Here is a 21,256-nt window from a genome sequence, read left to right on the forward strand (position 1 = left end):
AGTCTATCATCATCATCATTCTTCTATTCTCAGGTTAAACAAGGTATGAAAAGTCCACCAAGCTGAAAAAAAAAAACCCAAATAATTGAGGCCCACAAACAATGGACACACAGAAAGGTAACAACCCTAAATCCTCCAGTTTATCCATCTAGACTAAACACCACGGCTGTCAGGATGCCGACATTTAATAATTGCTTTTCGGCTGTTTTTTCAGCGAATGGCGTTGCTCCAAAAGAAAACGGAAGTCATAGAAGACCGCCCTCCTATTCTGTCGAAACCCCATATGGATTTCATTTGGACCTGGATTTTGTTAAATATGTTGAGGACATTGAAAAGGGCAACACCATCAGAAGGGTGCAACTTCAGCGTAGACCGCGTGGGCGGAGCAGCGGCAACCTGTCGCGTAACCTCAGCTTACCTGGGTACAGTTGCAGATCTTCTCAGTGGAACTCAACGAGCATCTGGTTTCCTAGAACTCGACTTGCAGACTCCCAGCAGCCATGTGATTTTCGCTGCAGCGACAGCGAGTCAGCTGGTTTCAGCAGGCAATTGGAGTCTCCCTACAAAACCTCAAAGGCTTTTGACGAGCAACCATTGGGACCACATGTGAGACCGAATCTACTGCGAGCCTCAAGTTTACCCCTAACAGTGTTACTGAGAAAATACTCCACCGAGGACCCGACCAGCCCCAATGGTTCAAGGGACTTCCTCTCTCAGGAAAACGGCTCTTCCGAGGATGTCTTCTACAGCCCAGGAGGCATGAATGGGACTTTTCGGCAGCTGACTGCAGCTCTCCGGAGAGTTGGTGAGCTAGAAGAGGAGATCAGGATCATGCCGGAACTTAAAGCACAGATATGTATCTTACAGGAGGAGCGAGAGAGGCTCCTGCACACGTTCCAATCCGAACATGACAACACCATGACTCTGGACTTTCCTAGAGGTATGGTGAAGACGGCGGAGAAGAAAAATACAGCAAACGACGACTGGATGGATCGGGAGTATGATCAGCTAGAAGAGAACGTCAAGGCTTCCTCTGAGCAAGCTGATGCATTTGCGATAACCACAGAAAACAATTCACAAGCAACTAAGAGAGATCATGAAGATGGGTCCCTCGCTGAGGCTTTGCAGAAGAAAATCACAGTGCTCGAGCAGAAGCTTCACGAACTCAAGTCTGATCTGGAAAAGACGACAAAACTTCTTAAGGAACAGGAACAGGAGAGTCATTACAAGGATGAGAGAATCAATGAGTTGACCAAACAATGTGCAAACATCTGGGTTAGACCAGACAACATGAGGAACACACCGGACCAAGCGAACAAGTCAGAACCATCTGTGCAAATGTATTCACCTGATTCTGAATCTGAATCGAGTAAAGCTAACCAGGTGGGTTCAGAGGAAGAACTTAAACCCTGTGCAGCAAGAGGACCTGCAGGATCCCAAGCAGACATGGAGCACCATGTGAAAAAAGTCAGAAAGCTCCTACAGGAGCAGTGGGAGTGTCTTTGCAGAAACGAGGAACCAGGAAAAGAGTTGTCCTCTGAACATCTACACCCACGCGTCTGCTCCATTCAAACACAGCTGGTCTCTTTAGTCAACCTCCTTACACTCTATATATCACCTGCAGGAGATGCACCGCCATCAGGTAAAGCTCTTTACACCACAGCTCGGTTGAATTTCAGTCAGGTATTGATTAATTGTCTATAACAGCAGCTCTGACTGTAGTAGTAGTATAGCTGTGAATAAAATAAAAAAAGGTTTCTTTGTGTGTAATCGTTGGTGTCAATTTTTCTCAAATTTATGTAACGTTTATGGAAGGAGTCTCCAGTCTCAGCACTTTGTAACAGTCAGAGGTAAAGCTGTAACTTTAAATATAGTTTATATATGTCTAGAAATAGTCTTAATCGTCTTATATTGGTTATAGAATAATCTCATAATGAGAATATTAGATAAGTTCTCCTTTCAGGAACATCGGGGAACATGCTGTTTAGCCCTTTGTGAGATCCTGTAGCTCAACCAGATGTGCTTTGCCCCTGTATCAAGAGGTTGCTGGATTGTGCCTCAGCTGGGTCTCCAGAATTGGAGTGCTGAAGGTGTGAGGTAGAGGGATGGAGGTGTCAGGGGGAGTTTGGGGTTAAGCATGGAAAATTTTGGAATTTTATATGTGCTAGCATTTCTTAAAAAAATATTTTTATTGCTCTGGTTTATAAAGACGTGTCACGTTTTATTCTGTCAAATTCCATCATTTAACCAAAATGATTTCCTTCTGGAATCTACCGTATTGTTGACTTCCATGTAATCAAGTTTGGGATTTAAGCAAAGTGGGGAAGATGAGAACTGATGAGTGTTACTGATGGTCAAGATGCTTTATATGCTGAATGCTGATATCAGCTACTTATACGCCAAACAGTTTTTTTTTTCTTTTCGTGATGTTAAACCATTTATGAAGCCAAATGTGCATTATTGCAGCACTTACTGTGTCTCTCAGTGGTGCAGTGGTTAAAGTCTTGGCGTCTGCAGGTAGATGATGTTGGATCAAGGCTTAAGTGTGGGTTTTTCAGGATATGAGTAACTTTTAATGTTAATTAACCAAAGAACTGTAAGTATGTGCTTGTTTATGTCTGCATTTGAGTCATTTCACCCCAAAAATTGGGACAAGCCAAATGAATACCTTAGGGAACTTAAAAAAAGTTCCCAAAAAGCACACAGGTACAGCACACCAGCCGGTCCGCAGTGTGGTTAGTGTGTTGATTGCATAGCTACACTGACTGTTACTGAGAGAAACTATGTGGAAGTGAAGGGCGCTGAATCTCCACCATCTCCTCTTCCATGGAACGTTTCATTCTTGGCTCTTTGAGACGTTTATTATGCACACTCACCCCCAGTCTTGCAGTGGTTAGCATCATGGTCTGTGGGGCTTGATATTCCTGGTTTGATGCCACACTTTTGCTTTAGCTGTACTTCAGGATAAAAGCATACAGTGAAAAGTCCTATAAGACAGGACACTTGTATGAAATCCTGTGGCTCATATGGATGAGTGCTGCCTCTGGGTTGAGAGGTTGCTGGTTCAAACCCCAGCCAAGTCTACAGGATATGAGTGAAGATGGTTCAGGAACATGGTGGGACAAGTGACATGGAAGATGCAGAATGGCTGGAGGCTGTGATTTGGTTGGGGGGGGGTAATATCCAGGCAACTGCCCCCCAAGGTCTGGGCAGAAGAAAAGAAGGGGTTCTGGACTTTGAAGAGAGGGTTTTGCATATATAGAGAATACTGAGGAAAAACCCATTATTTTCTTTTTTTTGGGGGGGGGGGGGGGGGTCTTCAAGCATCATTTCCTTCAGCCACCCTTTCTACACACCCACTTGCTCCGTCCGTCCGTCCGTCCGTCCGTCCGTCCCATTTCTCCATCCAACATCACTCAGCATACCAACTGCAAGGACAAGCCGGAGTTGAACCAGCAACCTCCACGATCAGAGGCAAGGCTTTTACCGCAAAGCCACCCACCCACACTTTTCCCACACACACTTTTCCCACACACAGAATCCGGTGTCATAATGCCCTCATCTTTAAAAATGACAACCGCAAAATAAAAATAAAAAATTGCAGTCCTGAATGTTCAGTAAAAGTAGTATTTGAGCAGTTGTAGATATTGCAAAAGAGGAGACTGAATGTACGTAGAGTAAAATAAAGGATATTTAAAGGATGTTTGATGAAACAAAAAACAAAACGTCTTCTCTCAAAAGCAGAATCAAGACTGAACGTGAAGGTAAGACACACAAAACAGTTAAACAATGTATAACTCATATCTGTACCTTGACTCTTGCTCATTTAAGCTCAGGAGTCCATGATGGAGGACCACATATCTGTGGTGAAGACATGGGAAAGTCTTAAAGAAGACTGTGGAAGAGACCGGTAACCCCCTTATATACACTTATATCACATGAACATCTGGGTTTGGTACTGGTTAGTAATTTCAGTCATTTTACTACAGATTTGTTCTCAGCGATTCTGTTGAAGTAATGGAGGGAAGCATGAGGCCAAAGGTTCCTGCTGAGGAGGGGTTTAACCAAAACATTTCCCAAACTGAAGATCTGCCAAGTTCTACACTGACCACCAGAAAGCAAGAGCTCATCAGGGAACCCACAGCAGAGACCAGACATTTGAAAGTGGCTGGAGAACCTCACAAGGAGCAGGACAGGACATGGGAAGCAAAATGTCCAGAAGATCAGGCAGTAGAAAAAGATGTCAAGCAGTATGGCACATGTTCAGGAGCTGAATCAGAAGAGGCAGAAGGAGGATGGTGAGAGCGCATCACCACGTGAGCATGTTCTCACGAATTTAAACATAAATCATCGTGTCTTACTAATGCCCGTTTTCTCAGGGGGGTGGACACTGACTTCATGAACGCATGTCACTTCTTAGAGAAGCACATGGATGAAGTTTCTGAACCAAATGATGAAATGGTAATTCACAAAACACCACAGTGGGGGGAAAAAAAAAAGGTTTCTGTCGTCTGGTTTCTGGAGTATGGTGTTTGACCTTCTGAGCGTCACTTTTATTCTCTAGAGGCAGGCTCTGACCTCAGTGTTCCAGCAGTGGTTCCACGTGAGTGCTGAGGAGAACTCGCGTGCAGAGACGGTCGCGCTCTACATTAACAAAGTGGCCACAGAAACGCCTGCAGTGCTGCAGTTCCTGGTCAATATGGTGGACGATAACGGGAACACAGCCCTGCATTACAGCGTGTCCCACTCCAACTTCGGCATCGTTAAACTCCTCTTGGACACGGGTCAGTGATAATCAAATACAGAATAAATCATTTCACTATAATATCTTACGATCTTTTTGACTGAAGTTTGTCACTTTTTTTCTTCTTCTTTTGCATTTCCTTATTAAAGTTAGAAACGTTCTCCATCACCGTGACCGTTGTCCATCATATCCACCTTCTACAGGTCATTTTTTGAGACCGATATACATTTGTAATGTCGTCGCTAATTGGTTTTCACACGCAGAGCTCAACACAGTAGGAGATTGGGTAGTGGGTGTGTCTTTGCCTAAGAATGCACGAAAAAGTGAAGAATGATCATTCAAATAAAAACACAGAGAGACGGATGGACTTTATAGATTTCCAAGGGGACATTAAGTGCGAGTACACGACATTTGCAGAGAAACAAGACCTCCTACAGCCTCTTTGCTTGCATAGCTGATGAAGGACTTTTCTCTGATATGTCCTGTTTCTCTACAAACTACTCATCTGTTTTTACTACATCTGTTATAGAAATATTAAAATAGTATATATTTTAAAGTCCCTGAATAGAGCAAAGCCGATCCAAGAGGACTTCTCCCAGGAAAAGTTTCAGGGACACAACTGGAAGCATCCAAACCACTGTTCAAGGCGACCGAGCCAATCCTGATTTACTGCTCGGCTAAAAACAGGACGGAGCTCTGGAACCAGAAACTGCTATAATGCCAAAATTAATAAAACATATCCTAAAATATTCAGAAATACTTTCAGTAATTTTCCGTGTTGTTTACACAGAGCCCGAGTGCGCTCACGGGGAGGTTCCTCACCAGATTCTCTCCTGCAGCTGTATTGTCTCTTTTCTCCAGGTGTGTGTGACGTGGACCTGAAGAATAAGACCGGGTACACAGCGGTCATGTTGGTGTCTCTCCAGTCGGTGGACGCTGATACGGATATAAAGGTGGTCCAGCAGCTGATGGAGCTCGGGGATGTTAATGCTCGCGCAGGTCAGGTGAGTAATGACGCTGTTTTAGTGGAGAGATGATTTCATCCTGATTTAGAACAACATGCCTGAAGAACACAAAGTTATTACTCCATAAAGTCATTCTTAAATTGAGTCCTCTCTGCAGCACTACAGGTACAGGGTTGAGTCTGACCTGGTCAACTCCTCCTATAAACTTAACCCTGTAACCCCTGGTTGTTTTTCCACTCTGCCAAGGTAGGAGATGCTAGATCAGGTCTGGAAAAAATTCCCCTGGACCTTAGATGTGTTTGTTTGCAGCTTAAAATCTAAGACTACAAAAAAGGAAAAGATCGAAAATATGGGTTCAGATGAGGGCTGGGTGATATGACGAAAAATATCATATCATGATACTGATGATACCAGCAAGATCATTTATTGTACTGCAAGATAATATAATGTTGATATGATCAATTATATCATCTAGCCACATTTTTAAGGACTCACAGACACGGTTACATTCTTATTCTTTATGTTTTTTTGTTGTTTTAGTTGATGTTTATTATTTCCTATCACCTTACAGGATTGATTTGGTACATGCATGAAACATCTTATACACTGCATCCTGTATTTCCCTTAAAGGTGGGTCAGACCGCGCTCCACCTGGCAGTCAGGCACGGCAGAACATCCATGGTGAGACTGCTCCTGTCACACGGAGCAAACGTTAACGCTCAGGATCAAGCGGGAACCACAGCTCTGATCAGTGCCTGTGACCGCGGACACGCCGACATCATCCGAATTCTGCTGCAGGACCCTGACTGCGATGTGAACCTCACCGATAAGGTAAGAATTAAAATAACATAAACTAAATGTTAGATGTATTAATATAACGTAACTGAATTAAAACGGCGGACGCCCGTCTCTCTATTTTTTCCCCAGTAAATACACAACATACATTCTGTAAACCTGTAAATGACCAAAAAAAAAAATTTTTGGTTAATATGTAGAAAATGTTTACCAGAAAAACATTATTGTTTTAATTTTTAAAACTGAATACCCAGTCTCAAAATGTACAGTGATTTACAAATGATATAAAATCATAAAGAGAATTATGTTTGGGGTTTTTTATTTTATTTATTGTGTCGGCTCAATATTTTGTGTAAAGTCTTTATAAACAGACTCACTTTTTAATAGCAGTGTTTTTATTTGATTGTTCTCAGATAAAATTAATTAATTACTGCTTTTCAATTTCCAAAAGAGTAAACAAAAGCACCAAATGATTACAATTTATACAACAGTACAAAACAGGAGCAAAGCTATTGCTGCTAATAATAATAATAATAATAATAATAATAATAATAATAATAATAAATTGAATTGTGTCCAGGGTTAATTTTCAGTACGAAGCTGTGTGACATCTCGTGCGTTAATTTAACTAAAGAAACTTCAGACACCAAACATCAGCTGATGGACTACTGGAGGGACGAGTAGAACATCGTGTACATTTCTTTTCTTGACTCGTCTTCAGTAGATTGTGGTTGGGGTGTTACAGCGGAAACCAGACACTAGATATATTTATTGTGTATGACAAACACTTCTCGCACAGTTTAGTATAAAAACTGTTCAGCTCAGTGTGATCACCACCTAGTGGCGTGCTTTAAATTCCAACCTGTATTTATTTGTATTCATCATCATTTTAAACTCTGCACTGACGAGGATCACCGTTTTATCAGATTTGTAAATGATACTAGAAGTTTACAGAGCTGTTTACGGGCTTGTTAAAAACAAATGAGTTATAGGTTGAAATATAAAATAGTGTTTATTGTTTATCTTTCATTTTATTTACAAAGTAAATCTTTGTAAATAAAGTTATCTTTCTCAGCTCCTACACTGTTAAAAATATCCAGTGTTCATTTTTCCATCAGTTTTGTCCACAGTTGAAAAAACAGTGTTTTTTTTTCCTTCTTCTTCTCAACCAATCAGGTTGCAGCTCAGGGGTTATATTCAGTCAGAGATATTTAAATAACATTGCTATGTAACTACAGGCCACAGTTTTGTTAATTTTGGGACATCCGTTGGAACCACAGTGAATAATCACCTCAGCATGACGTGTCTTAACTTCTTACAGTAGAGACGCTGCACTTCCTGTTGGTACGAGCGTGGTAACGTTCCTCTGCTGTGTGTGTTACAGGGAAGTCGCAGCGCTCTGTCTCTGGCCACACAGGCATCACACACGGAGATCGCAGACCTGCTCAAAGCTCGGACCACCAACACTAAAGCCCACGACAAATGCAAGATGGCTTAGATGCAAGAACCTGCTCTGTGGAGAACTTCTTGAACGCATAGAACCCATTCTGTAGGTTCATTCTGGAACATTACAGTTTTCATTAGTTTCTGTATTAATTTGGTTCATTTCAATAACAAGGTGCTTTTATCATCAGTAATTATCATCATTATCATCATCATCATCATCATCATCATCATCTAGTCTGAAAGACGGACACGCGGTGTTAACGAAAGACGATTTGTGAATGGTAAATTATTTGTACTGGAGTATTTTTATGGAAAACTTTCTAAAGTTTTGCAGTATATCCTGTAAAATAATCAGCATTTCAGTCTACCAGCCTCTTTACATTACACATTAGGCTTCATTATTCAGCTACGATTTTGCAAACTATCGCCTTGTTTATAATTCTGATCCCAACGCTCTGCCTTAAATTCACATAAATATCCTTCAAACGAGTAACTTCCTGTTCTCGCTTACATTAAAGCAGCTATAAACACTCGTTCCTTCACCAGCCCTCTCTTTTATTCTCTCGAAGTTTAAAAAAACAACAACAAAAAAACCACCACAACGCAGCTTGTCATGTTAAAGAAAAACTACAAAGAAGTGTAAAGAGCTCCTCTGTCTTGAAGTTACAGCTTTACCTCTGTTACAAAGCCCTGACACTGGAGACTCCTTCCATAAACGTTACATAAGTGACAGAAAATTTCACCATATCAACGATTTTTTAAGTGTGTTTATGCGGAGCGTCCGCCATATACATCCCTGTGAACGAGCTGTTACTATAGAAACCATAACTTATTAGAATGAGCGCATTAAATATTGTAATCGATAGTTTGATTCGTTGCTTAAATCGTTATTCACCCTCAATGAGACTGCGTCACTAACCTGCATGTGGAAAACCGCATATCCTTTACGTCTCCTGTCCCTCTGGACTCTTCTCACACCACTGCAAATAAATCTGTGTGTGTGTGTGTGTCTGTGTCTGTGTGTGTGTGTGCGTGTGTGTGTGGTGATGATTCCAGATAAAGGAGCTGAAAGAAAATGGAGGCAAGACATCATTAATGTATGGCTTCAGTGCACACGGTGTGACATTGTTAAATCCGTAGCACCATCACATCTTATTAATTTTACAGTCAATAGAGATTTCTGTGAGACGCTCGAGCGAAAGAAGAGAAGACACGCGGTTCTGAATGTTTTTTTATAACAATCCACAGAGAGAGAGATTAAAGAGAAGCTTAAAGAGGAAATGCACTGAGATTCAAATAAAATAAAAGGAGAAACGTACTGAAGTAAGGCACTAAAACAAGAATGTTCATTAAAATAAAGCTGCTGCACAAAATAAGTGAATAAATGCATTAGTAAGAAAGGGGGAAAAAAAAGAAGACACAAAACAACAACAAACATCAATAAGAAGACAAAACCTTTGGAACATAATTTATATTTAAGAAAGACCTCATTGTTTTTATACAAATAAATTAAATGGCCAACGTCATCTAAAATCTTATGTACATTTACTTTTTTACACAATTGTATCAAAATTATTTGTATGAAAACTTTTACAGTAAGTTCAGCTTTCACACAAACAGGCTCACACTCTCTCTCTCTCTCTCACACACACATCCATGTTGTAAATATTTGATGGAGAGAAAATTAAAAAAAAATATTGTTTTATCCCCAAAGTTCTAAATTCAGATTGTGTAACTCCCTGAGACAATACTGCACACTCCAGTCCACACGTGAGGTAAAGAACCTTGTGTACTTCCTGTTTCCTGTAAACAGGTTTCACCAACACAACACACGGAGTGTTCCACTGACTAATAAACAACTTCTTAGCTTCATTTTATTACAATGCTAACGTAGCAGTTGATGCAGCGCTGATTTTCCCTCCTTTACTGCAGTCTGGAAGAAAGGAGAAATGAGTGAGAATAACAGAGCGAGAGAGAGAGAATTCATTTCGACATTAATAAATTCGAATGTCCAAAATGTGACCTCAGGCTGAACTAATTGTCTTTAGGGTGAGGGTTCTATACCCCCGCCATCTGATTACCATAATGGACTGTTCCATCCAGTAAAGCTGAAGAAGCCTTAGTGAGTATCAGAGGCAAAGGGTGTGGCTCTCTGTGTAGCAGTGTGTACTAGTGTTGTCAAAACTCACAGTTTGAGCATCGATGGTTGCTGAGGTCAGAAATAACTGCCTTATTGTTGTTGCTGCTGAAATCTGAGTCACTAAGGCGCAAAACTAAATAAATAAATAAAATAATAAAGTACAAAACGTGATTACACACATAATGTGATAAAATGAAAACGTGCTCGGAAATATTTGCGAAATTTCCTTTTTCCTTTAACCAGACGTTTTGTGATTTAAAAAAAAAAAGCTTTACGTAATGACTACTTCCTGCAGCAGCCTGCTGTTGCATAGGGTTTTATTATTATTATTATTATTATTATTACTATTATAAAAAAGTAACATTTGGCATGTTTCCATCAAGACTTTCATGTTTATCATAAAACTTCCTGTCTTTTTTTCCCTTTACAACGTATTGCGATGATAAAAACAGAACAGACGAAATCTGTGACGTCATTGCAACGTGCATTCAGCCGACGCCCTCTTCGATTCATGTGCGTTGAACACGAGCACAGCTAAAACTCTCATTTACCAACAAGCATCTCTGCGAAAGAGCGCGCAGAACTATTTTGTGCGATTGCGATTTTGCCGATTCAGGTAGTTTTCTGCAAAAAAAAGCAGCAACGTTTTCCAAAAGCCGCAGCAAAATCAAGTGATTTTGGCCGCAACGATCACAAAAAAACAGCTAAATCCTGTACGGAAGTATAACTATTGACTCGCTGTCTCCATAAACACGAACACCTGTCTGTTCTGTCTCAGCGAGGAACAACATGTACACGACGGACAGCGAGTGAATTGATGTTTTTATACATAGTTATCTTTTATTACAGAGAAACTAAAGTACGATTATATAAAAGATTTTAAATCACTGCGCTTTCAGGAAGTGTCTGGGACACGACCTCCGTGTTCTCGCTATCTGCGAAACGTGCACTTTTTTGTTTTGGGAATATTGGATGTACAATGGCGGTATGTTGCATAAATATTCTTAAAACTGAAAATAATACGGTGTTAAAGTCCTAAACATGAAACACTGATATTTTTTGTGCATCAGTGACGGTGAACCGCCTCTGTGCTCAGCTAATTTAATTATTTTTTTGCTTTAGCACTTTCTCTGTCTCTCTCTCTCCTTCCTGAGTAAAGGAGGCGGGGCTTCTGCATCTCTACAGCACTGCGTCTAATTGCATCTTTACATTACTGCTTCCTTTGAAATTCATCATTCACGCATCGGATCGTTCGAGATGTACACGCCCCTGCTACGTATGATCTAGGGGGTGTACAAACTTTCGACACTCGGCCACAGCTCGGTGTCTCGTCACGCACTTTAAACATCGAGTCCTTGCCGCCTTTCACTTGGCGCTGGTGATGGTGGGCGGCTCCGTGTACCAGTGCGGGACCGGATCCGTGACGGCACCACCCAGAGGCAGGGCGATGAACGGTGGACACGTCGCCGTGCCGACCACAGGCACTGGGTATGGGGGGTGGTGCGTGGCGAGCCCCTCGCTCCTCCCGATGTGGATCTCGTCCTCCTCGGTTTCGCCGGTGCTCTTCCGGTACACGGGGTTATCAAAGTTCATGCTCTTGGTGCTCCTGAGTCTCCAGTTACGATAAATCAGACAGGAAGCGGAGAGAATCAGCACGAACGCCACTGCACAGACAACAGGAAGTGCACATGAATACAGGAAGTGCATGTAGCCACAGTGGTGCTTGAAATTTTGTGAACCCTTTAAAATTTTCTGCACTTCTGCATTGATATGATCTAAAACATCACCAGATTTTCACACAAGTCCTAAAAGTAGATAAAGAGAACCCAATTATAAACATAAGACAAAAATATTATACTTGGTCGTTTATTTATTGAGGAAAATGATCTAATATTACATCTCTGTGAGTGGCAAAAGTATATGCACCTCTAGGATTAGCAGTTAATGCAGGTGAAATTAGAGTCAGGTGTTTTCTATCATTGGGATTTGTTTAATCAGGTTCTCTTTGTCTACTTTTAGGACTTGTGTGTAAATCTGGTGATGTTTTAGGTCATATTTATAGAGAAAATGTAGAAAATTCTAGTAATATTAGTGTATTAATTGAAGTTAGTTAAACTGAAGCACTGTGCGAGTTAAACACTCAGAAGGAGTACAGTATGAGACACTGAAAGGTTCTGTCTGACATCGTAAGTAAAAAAAAAAAGATTTACTTTATTATAATATCATTTTAATAATGTACTGAATACATATGAGACAATTTTGATCTTACTGAAGACGAAGACTTTATGAGAACCTTCTTCTGAATCGTATCATTCCAAGATCTTTATTATTATGTTTAAACGCGCGAGAGAGAGAGAGCGAACGAGCGAGAGAGAGAGAGAGAGACAGGGAGATGAATGGATGATCATTGATCTGCAACTGTGGTGTGAGAGAGCGGAGGGAATTTACAGGCAATAAAGAGAAAAGCAGTGTCTCACACAAACACACACAGCGTTCAGTGCACTAAAAATAATCTGGTCAGCAGCTCCTGGGGGGGACGTACCAATGGGAATTCCAACTCCGAGCACAGCCACGGGCACACTGTGTCCAAGGAGAAACACCCCGTTTCCAGCTAGAGAGGAGAGAGAGAGAGAGAGAGAGAGAGAGAGAGAGAGAGAGAGAGAGAGATATGAAGAGACAGAGATGCAGAAAGAGATAGAGAGAGGAGGATGAGTAGAAAGACAGTTAGACAGAAAGAAAGAGAGATAGAAAAAGAGATGCACAGAGAGATGGCAGGAGAGAGAGACAGAGAGAGATACAGAGAGCAGGATGAGGAGGAGAGACAAAGGTGGAAGAGGATAAGGGGAGAGAGAGAGAGAGAGAGAGAGAGAGAAGTGGAGAGAGAGGATAAGGGGAGAGAGAGAGAGAGAGAGAAGTGGAGAGAAAGGATAAGGAGAGAGAGAAAAAAGTTTGGAGAGAGGGAGAGGATAAGGAGAGAGAGGGAGGATAAGGAGAGAAAGAGAGAGAGAGAGAGAGAGAGAGAGAGAGAGAGAGAGAGATTAACAGACTAAATGTAATAAAATGGAGTGAGAGTAAAATGAGCTTGTAGTGTTTGTCATGTTTTATTCTCACAGTGTTTTATATTCTAGCTTTTAAAATGTCAGGTTACCGTGATGACCCTGCTGGGAACAGGTTTAAACACACACACACACACTCACAGTGATGGGAAAGGTTGTTGGTCTCTCCTATAGACGTGCTCAGCAGCACAGTTGGGATCGGACTGGACTCTGCTGTGATGTTCAGCATGGGCTCTGATGGAACCATCTTCTCCTGAAAGGTCATGATCTTTGAACTCAACAAGACTTCTGAGGTCACCATGTCCACTCCTGCCTTCGTCACTGACTCTGACTCCACGGTGCTGTTTGGAGGAAAGCTGGGGAACGTTGGCGCAACTGTGACGTTTTGAACTGGAAGTGGAAGACGTTACAATTATTATTACTATTACTATACTAAACAGGAGCGCAACATCATAAATAAAGAAATAATAAAGTCCCCGTTACTATAGAAATGATAAGGTACTACAGCGAGTGTAATAAACTTGTGCTACTCTGTAGACAATTAATCAACATTTTCTGACCAATCAGAATTCAGATGGTGGCCACAGTGTGGCGCTGTAGGCTAGTTAGAGGGTGTGTGAGGACTCACTGGGGACACACACTCGCGTGTCCGGGCTCAGCTCTTCGCCGTTGGGACAGGCGCATGTGTATTTGGGTGAGTGATCGCTGATCTGAGGAGCGCGCAGGCACAGGAAGGCACAGCCACCATTACTCACGCCAGCCAGGTTACAGCTATCTGCGGCTACACACACACACACACACACACACACACACACACACACACACACACAGTTAAACTTACTAAACACTGTAATGTTTGAAAAAGCACCTTACATGCACCTGCTAAACCGGTGTGAGCCTGTATTTACACATTTAACCCTCTTATGTTTGATGAGAATTGACGTGTGTGTTTCTCAGGCACACATTTATACGAGTTGTATTATTTTTTCTTTTATTAATATTTATCATTTATTCCGTTTTTAACTCTAGTTAAGTTTTTGCTAAGGTCACGCGAAGTTTAATCCAACACTGTCTGTGTTATCAGCTGTTCATATTCACTTCTTATTCTACAGACTTTCACCCAAACAGCATAAACCGTAACCTTCGTAGCTTTATTCATAGTGCTGTCCTTTTGAAGAAGAGCAGAGCAGCGCGGCACTATAATTAGCACGTAAAGTCTTCCAGCGTTATCGGGTGTTCAAGCTGAGATGCAAATCAAGCTGCTGGAAGATCAAAGTGAAGAATAATTTAAATATTACCGGATCAGCGAGGTTCAGCTGAAAGGTTTCGGCCTGCACGGACAGATTGTCGCCACCTGCTGAGCTGCCTCTTAACACCTTCAGGACTTCAGGGATGACTCTGTGCCGTTATTTGACCTTTGAGAAAGTGAGTCTTCCGGCTTCTGCCGAGTTCCACTCACCTTCGTCTGACTTTCCTGTTTCTTTCCTGTGCCGCAGCAGCAGGAGCTTACAGAGATCTGTAGAAGGTGATCCAGGTCACGCCACCAATTAAATCGCAGGGTTTGAACTCCTGACCTGCTTCATTATATCCTCTATAAAAATACAGCAGCGTCTCGGCGTCGAATAATACATCACTCTTACCCAAGTCTGTTAGACTGGGCATCTATCGCCAGCTGTGCTGAAACACACATACTGTAGGAAATAGAACTTACAGTGCAGTTGCAGTATTGGGCACGATGTAATCCAGACTGGATTATAAACCCGAAGATATTATATATTACACACAGTGCACTAAAGCAGCGCTTAATGTTCAACATTGTTAATTGGTTAATGTTCAACCAGATTTGAACATTTTCAGAATTAACTTTAGATAAAATTATGAAAATAGTGATACAAAAGTCCAGCGTGACCTGTAGTGAATTAGTGTTTCCACCATTTTTTAAAATTAAGTAATTGGAAATTATTTTTTTAAATTAGTGATTGGTAATTAATGTAATTAGGTAATTAAATAATTAGCAATACTGTAATTGGTAACTAATTTATTAATTGGTAATTACGTTATTGATAAAGTAATTACCCATTACTTAATTAAGTAATTAAGTAATCGGAGAACGTATCTGAGAACACGGAGCCGGCGCAGAATAAAGGATGAGATATTTGAAAGACATGTTGTGTAAACAATAATAAACGGATGGATAACAAGACTCCACCGAACCTTGGGGCTGACTCAGCTGGTGGAACACCACTATATCGTGCGGATCTTTGAGCCGTTCAGCGAGGCTGGTCACATCCTGCCCAGTGAGCCTGTTCGCACTGTACACGGCCCCCTTCTCACGGTCCGTCCAGTACACACGATCCTGAACAAGAGATCAGAGACAAGATCTGAGAAAGTAAATGGAGACGAGGTGAAGTAACGAGCAGCAGCAGGAGCTACGGTGCATCAAACCTGAACACGGGCCACGTCTCCTAATGCCGCATTCATCTGGTTCATCTTTTAGTTAGCAAGTTATTATTCTCCAAACTAATCGATAAGGATGTGACTATCAACAGAGATTTTAGGAAGGAAGGAAGGGGGTGATGCGAATCAGACAACTGATTATTTAAGGTTCATCCCTGAATGTTTTTTATTAGGAGTAATAATATGACTCAGGAGCTGAACTACACCACCACAGTGTACTGCGGGATTAATCATCAGTTGATGACCTACTTATCATTTAAGTCCAAGAAGCACATTGACTTAAGTCGGCTTAACGCTGTACGAGTTCACACGATCAGCGGCCGAAATCAGCGTCGGATTTAAAGGCGTAAGAGCCGCTACGACGCTCGTCTAAAATCCACCAATAGGAGGACAGCAAACTCTCAGGACTGTTACAAATAAGGTAAAAACCATGGCAATAAATGAAAAACGCTCACTCTGAAGAAGGTTTGTGCGAGCCTGTTTTCCTGCATCATGTTTGAAGACGTAAGTAGAATGTATTAATATTTTTTGGGTCTATCACCACACAGTCTGTTATAGAGTTCAGAACAGAGTTTACTGAGATTCTCGTACAGTCCTCATCATCGCCTCGATCGCTTTAATGAATAAATCTACAGGGGAAAACGTAGACCAGTTCCTTTAAACAATGTGAAAGAACGACTGAAGTGTCACCACAGACTCGGACGAATGGCTGTAATTTGATATGGCTCCTTTGTACGGAGACTCTCGGAGCTGTCGGATCCTTAAATGCCTTTTACACTCAAACGCCGTCGTAAAACTCCAAGTGCCTGGACCCACAGATGCAATGTTTCTCTCTGTCTCTCCTCATCAGGTTTTCTCCTCATTGCTGGTTTCGACTTACGCTGGGCTTCGATCGGTGCCATTCGTCCCGGGAACATAAATCAAGACACACACACACACACACACACACACACACACACACACAGTTACCTCGAAGACGGCGAGGGTGTAGGGATGGCTGAGTCTCTCGCTGGAGGACAGGATCACTCTGCGCTGAGCTCCGTTAAAGTCCACGCTGGAGATCAAACGTAGCTTTGAGTCCACCCAGTACAATCGCTTCCCAACCACATCTACACAAGAACAGACACTAGATCAGACTTGGTCAGAACTGTAGCAAAAACGACTGCAGCAACACTAACGGGACAAAAACGAACCCAGATGAACCTCAAGCAGGTGCTGTAGGAGGTAAACAGCTGATAGTGTGTGTAGCTCATACCCAGTGTGATGCCGTTGGGCCACTCGATGCCCTCGGACACCAAGACCTGTCGGTCCACTCCGTTCATCCCCGCCTTCTCTATCTTGGGCCTCGATCCCCAATCAGACCAGAACATGAATCTGAGGAGAAAACAAAAACAAAAACAAACATCAGAGAGTACATCATGTGCTTGTTGTGAAACTGTCTTTTTTTTTTTTTTTTAAATAGAACATTTTAATGTAAAAACAATTGTATGCTTGTTTTTACTACTGTTATTTTATTTTATGGAGTTACTATTAATAATAATTAATGATAATCCTATGCGTGAAAGCCGTTAAAGCACTTTTTCTCTCACCCTTGCTCTGGAGCCACGGCGATGGCCCTTGGTTCAGTCAGATCGGTGTGGATCAGGACGCGCCTCCTGCTGCCGTCAGACGAAGCCACCGAGATGGTGCCGTGACCAGAGTCGGTCCAGTAGAGGTTGTGCTGGACCCAGTCTAAAGCCAGACCCTCTGGGGAGAGCAGCTCCGAGTCGATCAGGGTCATGTGATGGGCCGGGTCACTCGCCTCATGGATGTAGGCGCTGAGTACGTTTGGGGGTAAGGGTATATTCGAGTTAATCGTTAGTTAAAATGACTTCTCGTTCTATAATACATTTATAAGTAGCAGTTTCTTCTATTCTCATAAAGGCTTTATTACACATTTATAAGCACTTAAATTATTATGGACTCACACAGGAGAACAGATTAACTGTCTAGGGTCTTAAAATTCCTTAAGCAGATAAATCCTTCCTGACATAAACAAGTCACATTGTAATTTTGCACTAAGCTTGTATTACAAAACACGCAGCTTGCTCTTCTATTATTAAATACATCTTTCGGAATAAATAAGAATAATATGTACAAGATTTGTAATCCACTGATGATGCGAAAAATAATACAGTATAAAAATCTGAGCTCTTGTGGCCTCCTGCAGTCCTGGGATTTGAACTCAAACCCTTCTGATCACTGCTACACAAGCTGCATTGCTGAGCAACACTTCTAGAGAAGGTTATTATAATTAATATAAGCGGTGTACACCTTTATTCCTTTGGGGATTAAATACAGGGACGTGAGCGTTTGAGAGTTGGGGGTCGGGTCACCTGTAGATCTTGCGCTGGAAGCCGTCGCTCCAGAACATGCGGTTGGCAGCGACGTCCACGTCAATGGCCACGGCGTTTTTCTGAGTGGGAACAACCTGCGTGTAGTCCCGCTTCACCAGGTCGATGCGCCGGATCTCGTGGCGGTTAGTGAACATCAGGTAGGGACTTTTTCCTGCACGGCACAGAACAAAATGGCATCCAGCTCATCGTATCTATGCCGTTACATTCCGGATACTGATTGGTCACGATTTCATATAAAAAATTTCCCAGCTCGTTTTAATTGCGGATTAACGCGCTCGTTCCAATACGTTACTGATTCTACGGCGAAGTTTTATTTGATTTTATGGAAGGAGTCTCCGATGACAGAGGTAAAGCTGTAACTTAAGTTTTCCGACTTCTTCAGGACGGTTCTTTGCGGTTTCTCGCCAACATGACAAGCTGTTTTTTTCTTCTTTCAACTAAATAAATAGATAGATAGATAAATAAATAAATAAAGAGGCTGCTGAAGGAACGATTGTTTACAGCTGCTGAAACGTAAGCGAGAACTATCCTGTAACTATAAACAGTTAAAAAGTGTGACTTGTAGTTCGTTAATGTTTAGAAAACTAAACGGTGGAAAATTTGCAGTGTTGTAAGAGGAATTAAAACACTGAGACGTGTGGTTATGGGTAAATAATGAACACACACACACACACAGGATTACTCAGAACTTATTGCATCTACGCTGACTGATTTAATTTTGATCTCTGGTTGATTGGATTGGTCTGATTATTGTGGGCGTCCAGACTGCAGGCTCAGGCAGTTCGAGGCACGCTGATGCGATGACTAACTCAGCATCTTTTACAGCTGCTGTATCTCATCCTGAAAGCCTGCGACATCTTCCGCAGTCAAGGAGCTGAAATGACTGATTCTCACCCTCGGCTTTGCAGGTTCTGCTCACAGGGTCCGTCTCATAGCCCAAGTGACACTCACACTTGAAGTCTCCTTTGAGGTTGATGCAGATCTGACTGCAGGCGTCCGGGTTCTCACACTCATCGATGTCTGTGAGGAGAAACACACACACACACACATCCCTTCTTTTTCTAATCCCTGCTGCTTATATAAAACCGTTATGTACAAATGTTAGAATTGATTTGGACAAAAATGAAAGGGAAGAAAATATGTTATACGTTATTACTAAGACAGTGTTTTATTGATAAATTTCACCTCCACATGTTCTTTTATCCAGGAGTTTGTATCCGGCGGGACACTGACACTCGTAGCCGATGGGTCGATCCACACAGATATGAGAACAGCCTCCGTTGTTCATCGTGCATTCGTTTAAACCTGCAGATAAAAAAACCCCAATGTACTATAAAAGTATATCACGCTTTTAAAGCGTCTTTCATACAGCACACTGATTGGTTGGTGACGGATCGAGATCGTCTCAGATGTTGAGAGAAACACACATTGTACTGATGCGTGTTTTGTTGCTTCTAGAGCTTGAGGCTTGTGGGAAGCTCTGTGTGAATCCCAGTTTAATGAGGCAAAGGAGAGCCTGATGATGAGATGACTTTCTTTTTCCTTCCTTTTTCTCCATGCAGTTCTTCAATCTATCTCTCTTTCTCTGGCTCGGGGTGAGGCGCGAGCCAGGTGTTCATTATGAGGAGTTGGCTTCCTGACAGTAAACAGGGAAATGAAGGATCAGGGCTGGGAGGCTTCAAGACCGCCATATGTCCCACATTGTGAATGAATGAGAGAGAGAGAGAGAGAGAGTGTCCAGGAGTAAGCAGTATATGGAAATGTGCCGTGCTTTAAAATAAGAGCAGGAAATGTCCGCTCTTCACTCAGTCTCCCTGTGTTTATCAGGAGAAACCTGTTTGACTCATCCTCAACTTTACTGAGATATTTGATTCAAATAATTAAAGGGTGTTAGTTATTATCAATATTACATTATTATTAATAGTGAATTAATGTTCAGATGCATTAAAACATCTCATTTGACATCTCGATTCCTCTACCTTCCCTTTTATGAAGAAGGCGTGGCCTCTGTGCAATTCGGTTCTACTGAAGGGGGTGTGGCCTCTGTGCAATTCAGTTCTACCGAAGGAGGTGTGGCCTGTGTGTGCCAGTCCCAGTGAAATAGGCGTGGCCTCTGTGCCAGTACTGCATAAGCAGGTGTGGCCTCTGAGTCAGTCCTACATAAGGAGGCGTGGTCCATGTGCCCTTCAGTGCCAGTAAAGGAGGCGTGGCCTCTGTATCTTGATGGTTTTGTGTTATTGATTGGCTGCAGTTTGATGGTTTTTATGTGCAGAAACATTTTACACAGCACTAGTTCTACACTTTTGCTCTAGCTGGCTGCCGGCTCCTAACTCCCCCCTTCTAAAACTCCTCACCGCATTCCCTCTTGGGCTCGTCCGATCGGTCCTTGCAGTCCTTCACATCATCACACACCTTTGCTCCGTCGATACACTCTCCGTTTCTACAGAGGAACTTCAAAGGTCCTTCACACTTTGTGGCTGCAGAGAAGAAGACAAAAAGAGACAAAAAAAAGTATTAAACACAAATGATTATAGCCATTACCACACACCCATACACCCACACACACACACCATTAACACAGCCAGCCTCATCACTCCGGTCGAGACAGTCGAAGGCTTTATTGCACTGCTTGATGCCGTGGATGCAGGAGCCGTCTCCACACTGGAACTCATCAGGCCGGCACGTCAGGAGAGCTGCAGACACACACACACACACACACACACACACACACACACACACACACACACACACAGCTTAGAGCAGGATACACACACGCACACATTTTTCCCCTGGAGCACACCATAATCTCACACTGATAATCAGAGAAAACATCAAAGAGAAGGAAATTAGCTGTGCATTTAAGGGGCTTTTTATCGTAACAAGCAGCAAGCAAATACACTTCATTAAATAAATGAATTAACAAGTAGCACTTGTTTACACACACACACACACACACACACACACACCTACTCTAAGGAGAGAAATGACATTAATGACTTAATACCACATTTTTTCATTTTCGAAGAGTTCATTATCTACAGGACATTTGACACGCTTGGGCTATACATACATTTAATTTTCTTCCTCTGTTTCTGTCTCCTGTAGATCGCTGTTTATCTGTCTATAGAGTTCACAATCAAACCCATCAATCACGTGAAAATAAAAAAAATTTTAGTCATGTTAGGTAATGCTTGTATTATTGTAGTCAAGACCCATTTAAGACCAAAACCCATATCTACTGAGGACCAAGAATTTTA

The 21,256-nt window shown here is 42.0% G+C and overlaps 2 protein-coding genes across 9 annotated transcripts in view; one reads left to right on the forward strand and one right to left on the reverse strand.

The window, feature by feature from the left end:
- LOC128609814 (KN motif and ankyrin repeat domain-containing protein 4) overlaps positions 1 to 10,490 on the forward strand; it is a 27,417-nt gene extending 16,927 nt beyond the window's left edge. For 2 of the 8 annotated variants that reach the window (XM_053628624.1, XM_053628625.1), the window contains 9 exons: positions 34 to 117; positions 215 to 1,642; positions 3,832 to 3,910; positions 3,990 to 4,298; positions 4,380 to 4,461; positions 4,565 to 4,784; positions 5,606 to 5,748; positions 6,340 to 6,540; positions 7,889 to 8,484. In XM_053628624.1, coding sequence (XP_053484599.1) covers positions 102 to 117; positions 215 to 1,642; positions 3,832 to 3,910; positions 3,990 to 4,298; positions 4,380 to 4,461; positions 4,565 to 4,784; positions 5,606 to 5,748; positions 6,340 to 6,540; positions 7,889 to 8,002 — 2,592 coding nt within the window. In that variant the 5' untranslated portion in view covers positions 34 to 101 and the 3' untranslated portion in view covers positions 8,003 to 8,484. The other 6 variants (XR_008386283.1, XR_008386285.1, XR_008386284.1 and 3 more) reach the window with 6 other exon arrangements.
- Positions 10,491 to 10,735: 245 nt separating this feature from the next.
- Positions 10,736 to 21,256, reverse strand: part of LOC128609820 (low-density lipoprotein receptor-related protein 8-like) — a 28,497-nt gene continuing 17,976 nt past the window's right edge. Inside the window, exons 6-18 of the mRNA XM_053628634.1 lie at positions 20,570 to 20,692; positions 20,354 to 20,476; positions 19,185 to 19,304; positions 18,894 to 19,019; positions 17,979 to 18,150; positions 17,193 to 17,420; positions 16,859 to 16,977; positions 16,573 to 16,712; positions 15,361 to 15,502; positions 13,775 to 13,927; positions 13,288 to 13,536; positions 12,633 to 12,701; positions 10,736 to 11,754 (exon numbers count right to left, since the gene is read on the reverse strand). Of these exons, the coding sequence (XP_053484609.1) occupies positions 11,456 to 11,754; positions 12,633 to 12,701; positions 13,288 to 13,536; positions 13,775 to 13,927; positions 15,361 to 15,502; positions 16,573 to 16,712; positions 16,859 to 16,977; positions 17,193 to 17,420; positions 17,979 to 18,150; positions 18,894 to 19,019; positions 19,185 to 19,304; positions 20,354 to 20,476; positions 20,570 to 20,692 (2,063 nt within the window). The 3' untranslated portion in view covers positions 10,736 to 11,455. The remainder of the gene's footprint in view (positions 11,755 to 12,632; positions 12,702 to 13,287; positions 13,537 to 13,774; positions 13,928 to 15,360; positions 15,503 to 16,572; positions 16,713 to 16,858; positions 16,978 to 17,192; positions 17,421 to 17,978; positions 18,151 to 18,893; positions 19,020 to 19,184; positions 19,305 to 20,353; positions 20,477 to 20,569; positions 20,693 to 21,256) is intronic.

Source organism: Ictalurus furcatus, chromosome 7, assembly GCF_023375685.1.
Source record: "Ictalurus furcatus strain D&B chromosome 7, Billie_1.0, whole genome shotgun sequence".
NCBI lineage: Eukaryota > Metazoa > Chordata > Actinopteri > Siluriformes > Ictaluridae > Ictalurus > Ictalurus furcatus.